General features: G+C 57.1%; 1 protein-coding gene across 4 annotated transcripts; it reads left to right on the top strand.

Annotated features, from left to right (window-relative positions):
• Nucleotides 1–3,955: 3,955 nt before the first annotated feature.
• Nucleotides 3,956–13,953, top strand: PKDCC (protein kinase domain containing, cytoplasmic). 4 transcript variants are annotated; one of them, XM_081255073.1, is made up of 7 exons: nucleotides 3,956–4,780; nucleotides 8,913–9,035; nucleotides 9,723–9,907; nucleotides 10,584–10,663; nucleotides 10,918–11,025; nucleotides 12,671–12,844; nucleotides 13,040–13,953. In XM_081255073.1, the coding sequence occupies exons 1-7, from the start codon at nucleotides 4,127–4,129 to the stop codon at nucleotides 13,123–13,125; spliced, it is 1,410 nt and encodes a 469-aa protein (XP_081111199.1). In that variant the 5' UTR covers nucleotides 3,956–4,126; the 3' UTR covers nucleotides 13,126–13,953. The 4 variants fall into 4 exon arrangements, with proteins under 4 accessions (XP_081111199.1, XP_081111196.1, XP_081111198.1 ...); XM_081255070.1 differs by having other exon boundaries at nucleotides 9,636–9,907; XM_081255072.1 differs by having other exon boundaries at nucleotides 9,636–9,907; nucleotides 10,901–11,025.
• Nucleotides 13,954–17,446: the final 3,493 nt, after the last annotated feature.

Raw genomic sequence — 17,446 nt, 5'->3', positions numbered from 1 at the left:
CATCTCTGTCTCTGATCATTTCTTGGGGACTCTGCCTTGGGGCTCCCGCTCTCCAGTGCGTAGGAAACCTGACCCTCATCATCTGTTTTTTATATTTTGGAAACGTCAGCTTCACTTCCTACCTGAGGGAAGGGGGTGGGGTGGGGGCGCAGGCTGCCGGCTCCACCCCTTTCCCTCCCTTCCTCTTCGGAGCCCATCCCCTCCCCCAGCTCCTTGCCCCAGGGAGGACAGACCAAGGCCTTCCCTGTGCTTGGTCCCTGTGGCACCAAGAATCAGGCCTTGGTTCATAGTCTTCCCTGTGCAGCTCACCACGGGCTGGGGCAGGCAACAAGGCCTCTTCTGATCCACCACTGGTTTACTGATTGGGGAAAAAGTGAAAATTCCAGACACAGAGAGAGCCCAGGAGGCTGAGAGATTTCACCAGTGGAAACCAGGAAGGAGAGTAGTTAAAGTCATTCCTGCCTCTAGGCAGAGTTATAGTTAGCTGTCTAACATGTTGTCACAGATGTTTATTTGTTTAATATCATCATTAATACTAGCTACAGATGACCCATATTGAGCGCTTAGCTTGTGCCAAGCACTGTTTATGCCTTTGCATTTCACTCCCTCAACAGCCTTAAGGAGTAGGCGCTACTATTACCTCCCATTTTCCGCAGAAGAAAACAAATACCCAGAGAAGTTAACTAACTCACCCAAAGCAACTTGAATAATGAAATTTGAACCCAGGTGTCTTGGACTCCAAACCCCAAGCTCTTTGCTCTACATCAAGGTTTCCAAGACCTGACAAATGTATTTCGTACATTTCCTTCTAAAGAAAATAAAGCCACAAAAACTCTAAGAATAGCCCTTCAAGATCCCAGGGACCCCTGTATCCCGGTTGGGGAAGCAGTATCTGTAATTCACTATTTTCTGGGAGACCCTGAAGAACCAGCCAGCAAAGATGACATGGAAAGGCTACAAGCGGGCATTTCAGGAAAGGGAACCGGGAGGGCCACAGGGGAAAACACTAATGATGGCTGCAAGTCAGGAGCCAGTGCAGGCGGCAGGCTGGGGGAGTCTGGTTCTGTGCAGGGAAATGAAAAGGGGGTAACTGGGCCAGGTGGAGGGCTGGGGCCAGCTCACAAAGGCCTGAAAGCCCAGTTCAATTTATCTTCCAGGCTGCTGAGCAGGAGAGTGATACTCCAAAAGAGGTCTTTGAGACCTGGGCTGGAGGGAAAAGGCAGACAATAAAGAGGCTGCTGGCCTTGCCAGGTCTTCGAGACAGGGCGGATGGGCAGACGGTAGATCTGGATCCTCAACCAGAATTTTGTGTCTTTTTCAGTTCTTTGAAATGATGATTCCACTCCTTGGGTGGCAAAAAAAAAAAAAAGAAGAAGAAGAAGAAGAAAAAGCAAACAAGCACAATTTGGTTAAGAACTCAAGAAACTGCCAATTCAGAAACTCTGATCTGTTAAAAAAGTTCAATCCCTTTTTTTCAGAGTCCAAAAACCTATTTCTATCAAAGATTGTATATGTCTGTATGTCTGAGAGCTGGCAAGGGAGACAGAGTGAGTGTGAGAACGAGCGCTGAAATGCCTTTGTTCCTGTGTGTGAGGCCACTGTTCCGTGGGCTCATGTGTGTGCATTGTATGTATGTACACTCAGGCCTGTTTCTCAGGCCCTGTGTGCACTGAACTTTCAAACCATAACAGAAACACTGAAGCTTGGCAAAGATATCACAGGAATAATTATCTAATTTCAGAACATGTTATTATAATACCTACACGATGTGTAACGAACTCAGCAATGTTCATGTTATATTCACCAACTCCGAATTATAGATTCTCAATGCCAAGTCCTACCTAGGAGGCTCCTCCAAGACCCTAGAGCAGAGCAGGCCCCAGAGAAAGCTCGTTAAGGAATATTCCCCCCCCCAACAATGGCTTCCCTGTGGATCAGGAGGTTTGGCTAATAGGTACCAAGAGATCTCTGGAAGGGGGGCAGAGCCTATCTTGAAATGGCAACTCTGTCCTCCCAGAATCCCCATTCCTCCCCAGCAGAGGAGCCCTGGAACTGGTAAGGAAATGGCCATATTAGGGTCACAGAGGTAGAGAGGCTTTCCCTGACTCAGCTGTCGGCCAGGGGGGCCCCATGATCGGCCAGGCTCCCCTCTTCCCCAGGCGGCTGGATTGGACTGTAGCTGTGTGAGGGGAATGTTTGCTGTTTGCTGCCGCTCCCTGTTGACTTTAGCCAGTAGCTCTGTTTACAAACCCAGGTTGGTTTTCCCAGCACAGTTAATTAGACCAAAGACATCTGGTGTGAGGGCTGGGGAGGGCATCTGCTCACAGCCTTCCCCCTACACCCAGCAGCCAAGGGCCAGGGCAAGGCAGAGCAGCTAAACAGGACCAGACCAAACTCCACCAAACCCAAGGTCCTCAGGAGAATCGGTGGCTTCTCTCACTCAGCCCTCCCATGTTTTCTAAGTTAGACTGGGCCCCAGCTCTCCGAGTCTTAGGGGACCCCAGGAGTCAGGATTGGTGGCCCCTTCATCAGTGGGATCACAGGCTGGAGATCAAGAACTCAGTGCTGTCCTCTGCCCTTCCAGGTCCAAAAGAATCGGCCAGAGATTCCTGTCCCCTCTCTCATCACAGAGACTGTGCTTTCTGTCGGAAGGCCAGAACCTCTTCAGCCTCCTGGAGGAAAGATTTTCTAAGCCCTCCACCTCCTCCCTGACTCCTCTCCAGCCGATCTCTGACACTGCGGGGCGGCAAGAGATTAACCAGTAGAGGACCAGGAGGCAGGAAGGTGCCCAGGAAGGTGGGAGGATCTAGGTGGACAGTTCCTGGGCGGTGGGGAAGTGGAGGGCTGGGAGGGGGAGGGGCAGCGGCTTATCTCTCCCAGGAGGGGGGAGCTCACTCCAAACAACTAATGCACTGGCGTGTGAAAGCTCCTCAATTAGCACTAATGATGCAATCAGGGAGGGAGGAGGAGGGGCCAGAAGTTCTGGTGGAGTCAGCACCTACTTACACACGCGGTATACACTCCCTTCCTCGGACACAGTAGCCCCTTCAGATACACCAATGCACACACTCCAGAGACAATCTGGACCACGCACGTCCGTGGGTACAAAGTCACTCTTTGTAAATTACTAGCACGAATATGGTTCGTGATCCGCTGCTAACCGCGTCTGACTGCGGGGATCCCGAGGCAGGGGTTCCATCTGGGGCTTCGGGGACAAAGAAAATCAGAAAACTTGGTAGAAGAGGTTGAAGAGGGCATCTCCGAAAACCTCAAGATTTTTCTTCTGATCCCAGACTTCCCGTCCCACCCGCGCTCGCAGGTGCCAGCCCCTCCCTCAGCGCCGCCTCCCCATCCCCCGCCCCCGAATCCGGGACTGAGCCAGGAGCCGCCACCCGCAGTCCCACTCGCGGGAGGCGGGACCCACGCTCCTGCCCTGCGCCCAGCCCGCCCCAAGGCCCCGGGCCCCCGGGAGGGAGCTCTGGGACCACGCGGGTCCTCAGCACCCCGGACCCAGCTGCTCGTCCTCTCCAGAACCCGTTACCCGCTGGCCTCGCCCCTTCATCTTCCCCCCACCCTGCCCGGCCGGCTCCGTTAGCCGCCTCCCGGTCCCGTTATCCGGCCGCCCCGACCCCATTAACCGCCCTTGCGCTGGGCCTGAGCCCCCGCGCGTCTCGGGCCCGCTGCCGCCCCCTCCCTTTCTCGCCGGCCCGAGCTCGGGGGCCGCGGGCTGGGCAGGGCCGGAGCCGCCTCCGCGCCGCTTCCCAGGCCCGGACGGCCGCGGGAGGAGGTCCCGCTGTCAGTCAGCGGGGAAGGCCGGGCCGGGCAGCCGAAGGGGGCGGCGCCGAGGACGGGCTCTGGCCGGGAGCTGGGAGGCGGAGGCGGAGGGGGCGGGGGCGGGGGCGGGGGCGGCTCCGGGCCTTATAAGCGGCGGGGGCAGGGCGGGAGGGAGGCAAGTGTCAGGCCGATGTGCAGCCCGCGAGGGGCCGGGGTCGGGGCCGCCGGGGCCATGCGCGCGGGCTGGGCAGGGGACCCGCGCGGCGTAGAGCGTAGACGCTTCGGAGCCTGAGCCTCCCGGGGCCGCGGCCAGGGAGCCGCGCGGGGCCGGCCGGCCGGGGGGAGGGGAGCGATGCGGCGCCGGCGGGCCGCGGTGGCCGCGGGTTTCTGCGCCTCCTTCCTGCTGGGCTCGGTCCTCAACGTGCTCTTCGCACCGGGCTCGGAGCCTCCGCGGCCAGGCCAGTCCCCCGGGCCCTCGCCAGACCCGGGCCCGGGCCGTCGCGGGGGCCGCGGGGAGCTGGCCCGGCAGATCCGAGCGCGCTACGAGGAGGTGCAGCGCTATTCCCGCGGGGGCCCCGGTCCCGGGGCCGGCCGGCCGGAGCGGCGACGCCTGATGGACCTAGCTCCGGGCGGCCCGGGCCTGCAGCGTCCCCGCCCACCGCGGGCCCGGCCCCTGCCCGACGGCGCTCCGGGCTGGCCCCCGGCTCCTGGCCCGGGCTCCCCCGGCCCGGGCTCCTCCGGCCCGGGCCCGCGCCTGGGCTGCGCCGCGCTCCGCAACGTGACCGGCGCACAGTACGTGGGCTCCGGCTACACCAAGGCCGTGTACAGGGTCCGCCTGCCCGGCGGCGTCGCGGTGGCGCTCAAGGCGGTGGACTTCAGCGGCCACGATCTGGGCAGCTGTGTGCGCGAGTTCGGGGCGCGGAGGGGCTGCTATCGGCTGGCGGCCCACAAGCTGCTCAAGGAGATGGTGCTGCTGGAGCGGCTGCGGCACCCCAACGTGCTGCAGGTACGAGGGGGCGGGTGCAGGGATAAGGGTGCTGGCTGGACGTGCCCGTGCCCGACCGCTCAGGCTGGAAGAGAAGCCTTGGTCTTACAGATAAAGAAGCGGAGCCCCGATGACTGCCCAGGTTAACCTAGGGGCAGAACCCGGACCATGGCAGCTTCCCATTACACCACCCTGCCTGGGTGGGCGTCCCGTTACGGAGAGACTCCCGGGTTTCTCAGCTTCCAAGCTGTATCTCTTGAAGACAGGACAGAGGGTCCCCAAACTCGGGGTGGGGGTGGGGGTCCATTCGGGCTTAGGACCCTGCTTCTGGCTGGAACTGGGGTGTTGAGCACCAGGGAAGGGACCCCAGCCAAAACAATGAACAGAGGTCATCCCTGAGTCAGGGTCCCAACTGCAGTGATAGGGTCCCCTTTCTTGATAGAATATGAACCCCACTTGTCTCAACTTCCAGATAGTGACTTGTCTGGCTTTGAAGTTGGGGTGGGACTGCAGTGGGGTTGGGAAGAGCTAGAAAAAGACCAGGCTTGATTCCCAGAGAATATCCCGTACCCCACCCAGAAGCTGCTGAAAGGACTGGAGGGGATTGGATAGTAGGCCAGAAAATGCATGGCCCTTCCCAGAAGAGACCCTGGCCTCAAAGTAGGCTTTGGAAGTATTGAGGAAGCCTCAGGGTCCTAGCTCAATGCTCGGGGGACAGGCTGAGGACCTGAGGGTCTGCATGTCACATTATCTGAGCAAATGTGGCCAAGAGGCTGGAAGATTGAGAAGACCAGATGCCCAGGTTCCTACTAAATGGGACTCTGTCTCTCCCGTTCACTGGGGGACAGAGGGGAAAGATGAGACCCCACCTTGTCCCCTCCAGGCTAGACTAAGAGAGTGGGCCTCTCACAGTCCCAGCACTCCCCTAACACACCCGCTTCCTCCTCTCCCCCAGTTCTCCTCGGTCCTTGAGTCAGCCCTAGGATTAGACGAACCGTTCCCTTAGCACATGTCTGAGCAGACTGAGAGGGGAATCCCTGACTGCTTTTGGCCCGGTGAACATAGGGTTTGTTCAGACTCCCCAGCTGAGGAACATTGCCCGCACCTTCCACCTCCTAGCCCACTCAGATTAACCTTTCTGCACCCGGCAGAACTGGTCAGAAACCCAGGAATCCCTCCCTCCTTTCCTCAGGAGTGAGATGGACCCCAGATCTGGGTGGGCATGGCAGAATAGGAGAGAGAAGCCAGAGAGCTGTTTATACTACTGCTGGCTCCCAGTCTCCCCGGGCTACTCCAGCCCTGGTCAGACACTCGTTGACTGGGTCCTGGGCCCTGAACTGGTTGCAGAAGGTCAGGCAAAGCCAACAGTTATGGGTGGTTACGCTCCAGTGTCAGCCAACTGTTGCACGGCTGACACTGGAGCTACAGGGAGTGAGCAGTTGGTCACGTGGCCCCTCTAACTGCTAGGATCTTGTTCTCTTTGCTTCCCAGGAGCTCCTGGGAACCTTTTGGAAACCTGGGGTGTAGGCCAGATTCTGAGGCAGGGGAGAAGGTCTTGAGTGTGTTAGCAGGATATTAAGTGTTAGTTAATTGACTCAAGACCCCACCCCCCTCCCTTACGAGGGATTTGAGGTTTGATGCGCTTTCCTGTCTCTTAAGGAACTTCTCCCGCCCTCTCTTACCCCACCCAAACTTCAAGACGAACATCCAGCTAACCACCCTCACGCATATGTCAGGCCCCCAGCCCAATGCTGAAGGTGCCAAAGGAAAAAAAATATTACAACTGAATAGTTTTCACTCATTCCCTCTCTAGACCGAGACTGGGTTGGCTGTGTTACTCTTACAGGGTCAGAGACTGGGGTTAGTTGCCCTAGGACAGAAGTGTTACAAGATGGAGAGGGTGCCAGGTCCTTTCTGTCAGGGGAGAGGTGGAAAGCTACCCTTACGGGGAGGTAGAGGTACCTCAGTGTGAATTTAGGGACTGCTTTGGTGTTGGGTCTCCTACATTCGTCCCCCAACCCCCAGGCCAGTGTCCCTCTGGCTTCTTCAGCAATGCCACCTCTGCTCCAGGTAAGCCTGCCTGGGGGTCTTCCTGCTCAGGAGGCTCCAGTTCTGGTGTGCAGGGAACTACAAATAATGTTGTTTTAATACCTCTTAATCGTTTAAAATTTCAAAACTGTTTGACTATTTGCTGAACCGGGGAGGAGCCAGAGAGTGTTTCCCGCTCCCCGAGGCCCCCTCTGCCTCTCTGGCAGCCCTGAAGTTGGTGCTGGTTCTAATAGAAAAGGGCCAGGATAGCATGTCCCACTGGGCCCTTCCCAGAGCTTGCTCAGACCAGGGACTGCCTGGGCGAGATCTCTCCATCCATCCCTGTGACCCCTCCACAAACCACCTCTCTCTCTCTCACACACACACACACACACACACACACACGCACACACACCACACTCCCCCACGTGATAGATGCCTCTATAGCCCAGGGTCAAAGGGCACAAGGGTCTTCCCTCCCCTGCATCTCTGTCGTTCCCAGGGCCTCAGGCCTCAGATGGGGCCCCAGGCCTGCTTGGGCCCTGATTCTGGCCCTGCTAGAGTATATTTCTTCTCCCAAAGGAACAAAAGATGCGACTGAAATGCTCAGCCTAACGCTTCCTGGGGTGGGGGGTAAGTTAATGGTGTCTTTTTATTTTTTCCTGAGGGGTGTTGATTAATACCTCGTTAACAGCGCATTTAACGACCTCCGGGTGTTTAATAACCTTCAGAAGTTTCCCACAAAGGCTCAGACTCTGGGCAAGAAAATGAGAACCAGGCTCCAGGGCTGCTCCTTTTACCTCACCCCTACCTCTGCCCCACTGGGGTCTGGGGTCTCCCTGGGCTGATGTGGGGTGGGGAGGGTAGAGGGAGAGGGAAGAAGAGGGCCCCGGGCATTTCCCCCTGACCCCCCCCAACAAGCTGCAGCCCTAGTGATCGGACGGCGACGCCGAGACATGCCTTCCCTTGTGCCAGCAGGACTGAGGCAGCTGGCTGCAGGGACGGGGAGCTGCAAGGGCACTCCTGGGATGGAAGGGAGCATATAAGGACCTGGAGTGGAGCTGGGAAGGGTGTGAAGGGTGACGGTGTGCAGGGACATCTAGCCCAGGGGCTTGGCTCCCCCCGCTGCCTCACCCCACCGGCACCCCCCATCGTGCAGCCCTCCCCTCTTCCCACTCTGGCCCAGACAACTCGGCCTTTGTGTTCCTCCTCCCTACAGGGTGCTGGTTGTTTTGAGCACCGGCTGATCCCTAGCTGATGTGCAGCGTGGTGGGAGAGACTGGGAGAAGCAGAGATCTCTGTGGATGCTGGTTTAGGTGTCAGTGACAGAGTCAGGCTGTGCTTCCCAGAAGCCCCTAGCCAGCTGAGCTGTACGAAGCCCCTCCCCCAGATCATATGGAGCGGGCCGGCCCTTGTGACCGTGCCCTCAAAGAACTGACCTTCCTCAGGAACCACCCTTACTACTCCCCCAGTTGATACGGGTGACCCCACCCCACCCCACTTGTTACCAATCCCAAGGGAGATTGCTTTTCCTCCAGAAAGACCAGAGCAGAGGAAAAATGAAGGTGCCAGAAAGTGAACATGATGAAGCAAAGACAAGGATTAGAGCAGGGGAGGAGGTATAATATCTATTTGTTGGCTGGGCGATTAGCAAGTGGTACTCGTGGAAAGAACAAGGCTGTGGAATCAGAGTAACATAAATTTGAATCCTAGCTCCTGCAATTCTTAGCTGTGTGGCCTTGGGGAGGTAACTTAACCTCTCTGAGTTGGTTTCCTCACATGTGAATTGGAGATACTAATAGTACCTACTATGCCCTTTTAAGGTTATTCTAAGAATTGAGTTTTGCTTGTAAAACATTTAGCACAGTGCCTGGCACATGGTTAACACAAGGTGGCCAGACCTGCCCATTTACCTGAGTGGCCAGAGGTAAGGGACTGATGGAATCAGTAGGAACTCTGGCTGCTGGGACAGAGGGCAGGCTTCCCAGGCAATGTAGCTATTCTCTTCTGGCCCGAGCTGAAGCAGAGACCTAGGGATGGGAGGGTGGGGGACATGTGAAAACCCGGCCCTTCCTTGTCCCCACCCCCATCCTGTGACCTCATGACCCGCCTGGGCCTCTTCCAGCTCTATGGCTACTGCTACCAGGACAGCGAGGACATCCCAGACACCCTGACCACCATCACGGAGCTGGGCGCCCCTGTGGAAATGATCCAGCTGCTGCAGACTTCCTGGGAGGATCGCTTCCGAGTGAGCAGGGAAGAGGGCCAGGGCCCTGGGCTCCTTGCTGGGATGGTTCTCCCTTAGAAGGCCAGCCCTCCAGAGCAGCTTCAACTCCTCAGTTGAGGGAGAGGGGGGGAAGGATGGAGCAAAGCTGACTCGGCCATCAGCCAAAGGGTTAAAAAAAAGAAACGAGGCAGAGAGGATCCTGAGGTTTTTGTGCTCCTGCTGCCCTCACACACACACTCACACATACTCTCAGCCTGGCTGCAGGAGGGCCAGTGTCCTAGGACTAGAAAAGAGCTTAAGGTCATCTTGACCCTCCCTCTATTTGCATACACTGGACAGAAACCACACTGAAGATGCAACTTCAGGGAGGGTATGCACTATGCCCACACTTCCCTCTGCCCATTTCCCACTTATTCCATGTTACCCTCAGGGTCAGGCCCACCGGGGGTAATAGAAAATCACTGGCTTGCTCAGTAAGGCCCCAGGCCTCAGTCCTTAGTGAGCTCCAGAGCCTTGAAGAGCAAGGCAAACCCCCAAGCTCAGTCCAGAGCACCAAAGCAGGGAGCCCCAAGGCGCCCTCCCAGGAGAGAAGCCGTGAGCAGCCTGGTGTTTGCCCCTCAGATCTGCCTGAGCCTGGGCCGCCTCCTCCACCACCTGGCCCACTCCCCGCTGGGCTCGGTCACTCTGCTGGACTTCCGCCCCCGACAGTTCGTGCTGGTGGATGGGGAACTGAAGGTGACGGATCTGGATGACGCCCGCGTGGAGGAGACACCGTGCACAGGCAGTGCTGACTGCACACTCGAGTTCCCAGCCAGGAACTTCACCTTGCCCTGCTCAGCCCAGGGCTGGTGCGAGGCCATGAATGAGAAACGCAACCTCTACAATGCCTACAGGTGACCTCCATCCCCACTCAGGAAGGCCAGCGGCGAGGGAGCGTGAGCCCGGGGTGGGGGTGGGGGGGCTCGCAGGGAGGGAGCCAGCACGGGGTCCAGGAGGCCAGCCAGGCTGGGAGACGCAGCCGTGACAAAGCGGAGTAGCAGGGGCGGGGGAAGGCCTCCACCCCTTTAAGAAGGGAACATTCAGGCTCCTGACCGTGAGGCTAAAAATAGTCAGCCCCAAGGAGAATCTGGGTTGGGGGGTGGCAGCTGGAGGCTTCTTAAAATAGTGTCAGACTCAGAGCCTAGGGCTGGTGGGACAGGCCCTGCCCCTTCCTCCCCTGGCCCTTCACCTCTGGAAGCTCCTCATAGGGCCAAGCCATGGGGCTTCTCTGACACGGGTCAGCCGGGCGATAATGCGGGGCTGAGGGGTGGGAAGGTCCCTGGGACGGGTGGGGAAAACAGACCTCAGATTTCAGTTTGGTATGAAGTTACCTGTGGCCTTAGCGTGTGCCCAGACCCCAGCCCTGAGTCTGAATAGACTCCTTGGCACACTCTGGGGGTATAGGCCCAGTTGGTTAGCCTGACAGAGCAGGCTCCCTGGCCAGATTGGGGTTCTGTCCCAAGTTGGGGTAGAAGAAGGATATGTCCCCAAAGGCTGAAGCACTAAGCCCCTGATTTCTCTCTGCCCCAGGTTTTTCTTCACATACCTCCTGCCCCATAGTGCCCCACCCTCACTACGGCCTCTCTTGGACAGCATTGTCAACGCCACAGGTGAGCTCTCCAGAGCCCACCTGCCTCCTGTCACCCTCTCCCACCCCCAGCAAGCATGGGTGTAAGAATGACCCAGGGCAGCACGTGGTCCAGAAACATCATTTCCCAAAGTGGCATTCTGTGGCAAACCCAGTGCCCAGTCCTCCGGTCATCAGGGCCCAGGCTCCAGAGGGAGGGGGTAAAGGCACCTGGCTGCCTACCTCAGGGAGAAGTAGGAGCCCGGGTACCCTCTTACAGCACCGTGCACTCTGCAGGAGAGCTCACCTGGGGGGTGGATGAGACCCTGGCCCAGCTGGAGAAGGTCCTGCACCTGTACCGGAGCGGGCAGTATCTGCAGAACTCCACAGAGGCCGGCAGAGCCGGTGAGTGGCCCCGGCAAGGATCCAGGGGCTGGGGAGGTGGGGAACAGGTGAGGCGAGTGTGGGTGATTCCCCTAGTCAGGGAAGCGGCTCATCCTCCCTCTGAGACTCACGTGGAGTGTTGCAGAGACCGCTGTTTAGCTTTCACTTCGACTGAGCTAGAACAACTGTAATTCTGCCTTGAACTGGGGGGTGGGCACTGACACCCCTTCTCTGGGTGGCTGCAAACCCCACTGTGTACTGACTGCGTGACTATGAGCAAGTTAACTTACACCTTGAGCCTCACTTTGCTCATCAGTGAATTGGGTTCAGTATTACCTGCCTCAGAATTCTTATGGGGATTAAGTGGCAGGTGAAATGTGTGACAGCGGTTACCTGGTTTCCTGTTACACAGCTTGAACACAATATAGGTTTGCTACTCTTTCCTTCCTCGCCCTTCTGGGGCTGGGAGGGTGGCTGGAGGTGGAGAAGGGCTCCACGCTGAAACCAGTTAAGAAGCTCCAGGGCAGAGAGAACTCTAGCCACGGCTTGTGGGCTGTGGTCTCTCCCGCTGAGGCCCTGGGGTTTAGCATGGTTGGCAGGGGGGCGAGGGATGGGCAGCCTCTGTATTCAAGGAGCTCTGGCCAGTCTTAAGGGTGGGGGAGCCCTCGTTAGCCCTGTAAATAAAGTTTAACGAGGTGAACAATGGCTGGCTCTGTCCCTGAGGACACTGTTTATGGGGCTATAAATCACAGCCAGCCCTGGACTTTGGTCTAGTCCCTGGTAGAAAGACGGAGGCAGGAGGGGCGGGGTGGCCAGAGGCCCAGGGCTTCTGCATTATCAGTCCAGAGCTGGGGCTCCCCAGGCAGCGGGAAAGACTCGTGGGAACAGGAGGCCTGCGGCTAAGCAGCTTCTGGATTGAGGAGATTTCAGAGCCTCTGGGGGCTCTTTCTGTGAAATGGGGAGATTTCACATTCTTCCTCCAGCCTCTGCCCCAAATACTCAAGTTGTGGATTCCCAAATGGTAATTTTTTGTGTTTTACATTCATTTGCACGCCTCTGAACTTCAAAAACTCCATGACTGACCCCCTGTCCGAGGAACTGGCCTAGCCTCTCTCCCCAAGGCCAGGAGGAAATGGGACCAAAGGGCAGCTCTAAACCGTTTGCCACTCAAAAAGTGTGGTCTGCCAACCAGCAGCACCAGAAGTTGGTTGGAAATGCCAGTTCCCAAGCCCCACCCCAGACCTTCTGAATCAGAATCTGCATTTTAACAAGATTCCCTGTAGATTCACATGCACATTGAGGTTTGAGAAGCCCGGCTTTAAATGTCTAAAATGTTCTGAGTTCAGCAACCTTCCTGGTCAGCCAGTAGCTCTGTGTGTGCACTTATCCCATGCCTGTGCCCGCCGTCATGTGTAGCCTGAACCAGTTGTGTGGCCTTATATTTGGGAGACGTGTGTCTCCCAAAAAGGAAACGTGAGCTTTGCCTTTCCTGAGTGGTCATCCCAGTTTCACAGTGGTAGCTGCCTTCATCTCCATGCTAGGAGGACTGGGCTGGATTTCAGCCCTCACCTAGGAAATGTGGCTCACAGCCCTTTAAAGAAAGCGACCCCAGCCCTTACCCCTGGGCACAGAGAGTTCTCACCTGAGCTCCATCCCCAACCCACAGAGTACCAGCACCTCCCAGGCAGTACCATCCCCCAGGAAGACTACCGCTGCTGGCCATCCTACCACCACGGAAGCTGCCTCCTTTCAGTGTTCAACCTGGCCGAGGCTGTGGACATCTGTGAGAGCCATGCCCAGTGCCAGGCCTTTGTGGTCACCAACCAGACCACTTGGACAGGTGAGCCAGTGGGAAAGGACATCCTGAGGGAGGTGACTGGACTCCCCGGAAGAGATTGACAGGTAGCGGTCCCCCATCAGAAGCCAGCGATGCTGAGAAGACAAGTGTCCTCAGGGCAGTTGCATTGTAAGGAGAGTGGCCCTGCCTCCAGGGAGAGAATCATCCAGTCCTGTTACCTCTTACCTCTGCCCCCAGGTCGGCAACTAGTCTTTTTCAAGACAGGATGGAGCCACGTGGTCCCTGATCCCAGCAAGACCACATATGTGAGGGCCTCTGGCTGACCTGTCTGTGGGCTCAGCTGACCATCCCTGCCCGCTGGGCTTGCCTGTGACTTGCACTGGCAGCGCTGCATGTCACCTGGGCACCCCTGCAGACGAGGCTGACATCCCCGACAGACCGAGGTGACCAGGACAACGTGCAATAATGCCACATGTTAAAATGTGAGTTTACCAGTCTAGGTCTGGGACTGCTGGCTCCAGGGCAGGAATCATGGAGGGCTGACTGCCCCCCTCACCCTCTGGGCTGCCAGCGAGGCTCAGGATGGTCTCCCCACTGGGGGTCTGCCCCTCACTGGGACAGTTCTGTGGGCAGCCCCATCACTGTGTTCGTAGCGCGAGAATGTAGCCAGAGCCCCTGCTGCTGGTGCTGCTGCATGTGCCATGGCCCGGCGGGGGTCGCGTGGGGACAATCAGTCACGGAGTGTTCTCTTAGCCAAGCTCCTGACCGGAGACTTGAAGGGATGCTCCAGGAGATGGGTGATTCTGTACCTGGGGAGGCCGCCTCTGGGCCCGACAGGGGCGCTGACCGGCCAGCCCAGGAGCGGGGCCAGAGGAGCACACGAGGTCTGAGCCACGTCATGGGGTTGAGGGGCAGGTAGCAGTTTGAGCCAGGACCTGGGGCGGGGGTGGAGCCGGGGCCTTTCTGCCTCATTTGCTTTCAGTGAAAGCCGCAAAGCAGCCAAAAGCAGCCTCTCCCCGCTCCTGGAGTTTGTATATCCAGAAGCTTTTGTACTTCTTGTTCATTAAAATGTTTATTTTTGTAAGAAAAAAAAATCAATTAATAAAAGGACGTTTCACGGCAAGGACTCTTCCCAAGCCGCATTTTCCTGAGCTGCCTTTCTCGTCCTCAGTTTTGTCTTTGGTGTCTCTTTGGGGGCGGGGGCAGCGTGTGATGAAGGAGTGAGGTCCCCATGCAAACACTGAAGCTGGCACAGTGTGCGTTCAGGCCCTGCTCCCGTGGTTCCCGTCTCCGTCCTTGGCCCTCCACATCCATGTCCTAACAAAAGACAGGAGGGACTAACGAGGTTAAAATTTTAACACACACTGGCTTCTTCTATACAAAGCCTTTACCCAGAGGACTCATGTCCTAACGGTGGGATGTCAGGCACGCCAGGGTGCCCTGGGCAGCCTCCAGTCAGGTCAGCTTTGCCTCTGTGCAGGGTTGGGCCTGGCCATCATCACCACTGCCCACGACGTGGTAATGCACACTTTTCTTTCTCAGAGGCTTTCTTTTTTTTTTTTTTGCTGTATGCGGGCCTCTCACTGTTGTGGCCTCTCCCGCTGCAGAGCACAGGTTCCGGACACGCAGGCTCAGCGGCCATGGCTCACGGGCCCAGCCGCTCCGCGGCACGTGGGATCTTCCCAGACTGGGGCACGAACCTGTGTCCCCTGCATCGACAGGCGGACTCTCAACCGCTGCGCCACCAGGGAAGCCCTCATTCTTTCTTTGAGCAAGAAATAAATATATGGAAAGTGGGGAGACAGAAAAGTCAGTGGAAAGCCCGGCCCCCTCTTCCTGGGTTTTGGGAGGGAGGGTCTAACAGGGAAAGGCCCGAGTATATGGAAGCCCAAAGTGAAAGCCCCAAGTATATGGAAGCCCAAAGTGAAAGAGTTCAAGATCACACTGAGGCCAGAGAGAGCCCCAGCATGGATGCAAGTCTTCTAACTTGAAATCCCACATCTCCTCCCCTGTACACCATTCTACTTCTAGAATATTCTCAAAGTGCACAAGCCTTTGAGGGCTTTAAAAAGAATAACCAAAGTTCAACTCAGAACCCAGTGTTTCCTCAGCAGATGTGGTCGGTGAAATTTCTCATGCACGGGATGTCCCCGTAGTTCTGAGTGGCTGAAGAGCCGATGTCAGCTCTGGAGTCCTCATCGTGGACGCCCGCTCAGACCCTCAGGGTTGCACCTTCCCACCACCATGCCCAGCCCACACGCCCTACATTTTGCCTCTGGTTACCTGGGCTTGGTGATCGTGGAGGGCGGGGAGGGTCAGAGCCTCCACAGAACCTCACACCATGATTCAACCAAGCCATGTCCTGCCCATGCTCACCACTCTCAGTCCCCACCCCTCCCAGGAGGAACTCGGCCTCCATCAGCCTCCAGAGCTCTTTCCTCAGCTGAATTCACATGCTACCGCAAGGGTAGCCTACCCCTTGCTAGCCAGTGTTAGAGTTTACAGTGCCCTCTGTTGTTCAACTGCCCACCAGTCTGTGGAGCTCTGAGGGCAGGAGAACCACGTCACCATGCTGGATCCAAGGGGGTTCCACAGGGCTGGGGCAGGAAGGTCTGCGGGGTCTGTGCCATCCAGAGGGAAACAAAGACCCTGGTTACAGTCAGCAGAGAGGCCCGCAGGCTCAGGAACTGTGTGACTCAGTGAGGAAAGAGAAGGCTGAAGATGAACCAACCACTGCCTTCTGGGCTTCCAGATGAGAGGTTCACTGGCCCGTGGAGAGGCGCAGGCTGTGGCCTCGGCAAGGTGTGATTATCACTCCAGTTTTGTTTTTGTTTTTTTTTTTTTGCGGTACTCGGGCCTCTCACTGCTGTGGCCTCTCCCGTTGTGGAGCACAGGCTCCAGACACGCAGGCTCAGCGGCCATGGCTCACGGGCCCAGCCGCTCCGCGGCATGTGGGATCTTCCCGGACCGGGGCACGAACCTGTGTGCCCTGCATCGGCAGGCCGACTCTCAACCACTGTGCCACCAGGGAAGCCCCTATCACTCCAGTTTTACAGACCTGAAAACCGAAGCCCAGGTCACAGCTGCAAAGGGATTTAATGAGCATTCAAACCCAGCCCTAACTTCCAAGCCTGTTCTGGAGGGAGAATTGCTGTAAGAGGAATCTAAGTTAGAGTCAGGGAGCCCATACTCCGAGTGTGTGCCAAACTCAAATGGAGGTCCAAAGTGCATAAAACCTTCTTAGAAAGACTCACCCACAGGTAGCTAAAGGGATGGTAAACAGCTGCTTCCTCAGTGGAGTGAGCCTTGCCTCCAAACCTATATCAGGGGGGCAAAAGTGGCCAGGCTCAGTCCTGCAAAGTAGAAAGGGGCATTTGCAGCTGGGGGTGGAGAAGTGGTGGAGTGCCCTGAAAGGAAGCGGGTAGAGAGTGAAAGCCAGAGGCAGAATCATCCTCTCCCCAGATGGCCCTTTACACATAGCCACCTGTGTCCCTGGAAAACGTTCAGCTCCTGGGAACATCTTGTTCCCTTCCTGAGGAAGCCGGACCCATCCCTGCCGGCCCCAAAGTCTATGTTCTTTCCACTCCACTGCACATCCAGTGACACCCAGATCTAGTGCATGGAAGAAATGCATTCGCCCAACTGAAGCCTCAGGTGATAGGACCAGAGGAGGGAGGTGGGTCCATTCCAGGGCTGGAGGAGTAGGAAGCACCAGGAAAGGGCCTGTGTTGCCACTAGTCCCCCACGAGGTTCTGGAGGAATTCTGGCCAGTCTTTCTCTTTGCTCACTGTGTGATCTGGGCCGTGAAGACTCCCTGAGCCTCCATCTCCTAATCTGCAAATTTCAGATTTATACCTGCTTCACAGGAGTGTCATGGGAATTGAACGAAATTACATACATAGAAGTCTTAGCCAGGGCTTCGCTGGTGGCGCAGTGGTTGAGAGTCCGCCTGCCAATGCAGGGGACATGGGTTCATGCCCCGGTCCGGGAAGATCCCACATGCTGCGGAGCAGCTGGGCCCGTGAGCCATGGCCGCTGAGCCTGCGCGTCCGGAGCCTGTGCTCCGCAATGGGAGGGGCCACAACAGTGAGAGGCCCGCGTACCGCAAAAAAAAAAAAAAAAGTCTTAGCCAGGGTCAGCAAACAGTGCTTAGGAAATACTGATACTGTCATTGTTATTGTATGAGTGAGCTGAGCCTTCCACAATCATCCAAGGCCTGGCCTACAAGAGTATCCAGGTCAGCTGGGGAGGACCCAGGCACAGCCAGACTGTCCCCCAACACTCCACCTCCAGCACCCATGCCAGGGAGCACTGCCGTTGCCTGGAGGAGGTGGAACCCGGCTCTCTCTCTCCCCGGGTCGGTGCCCTGGGAGTTGAGTGTGGCAGATTGAGTGTGGAAGAGGATTAACATGAAAGGATTAACATGAAAGCAGAAAATGGGATTAGGAGGCTTCAAGATAATGTGCCCACCCACCCCCATCCATGACAACAAGCTTCTTACTTTCACTCTGTGGCTTCTGGAGCCGGGAGCCTGTGAGGCTTGGTTGCCCCCTGCTCCCAGGGGAAGAGGCTTGGTGGGCTCAGAACATGAGACTATTTAATCGGCTCGGAAGGGGGGCCCGGCTGCCTTTACGTGCACTTTCT

Source organism: Mesoplodon bidens (genome assembly GCF_964165515.1).
Source record: "Mesoplodon bidens genome assembly, chromosome: 14".
Classification (NCBI taxonomy): domain Eukaryota; kingdom Metazoa; phylum Chordata; class Mammalia; order Artiodactyla; family Ziphiidae; genus Mesoplodon; species Mesoplodon bidens.
Note: the sequence above shows the minus strand (reverse complement) of the source record. Positions and strands in the feature narration are given on the sequence as shown.

What these genes read in the sequence shown, in the direction of transcription:
- PKDCC (XM_081255070.1), top strand. Translation starts at nt 4,127, where the DNA reads ATGCGGCGCCGGCGGGCCGCGGTGGCCGCGGGTTTCTGCGCCTCCTTC. An exon ending in GGCACCCCAACGTGCTGCAG is followed by an intron (nt 4,781 to 8,912) that starts GTACGAGGGGGC and finishes GGCCTCTTCCAG; the next exon opens with CTCTATGGCTACTGCTACCA. An exon ending in AACCTCTACAATGCCTACAG is followed by an intron (nt 9,908 to 10,583) that starts GTGACCTCCATC and finishes TCTCTGCCCCAG; the next exon opens with GTTTTTCTTCACATACCTCC.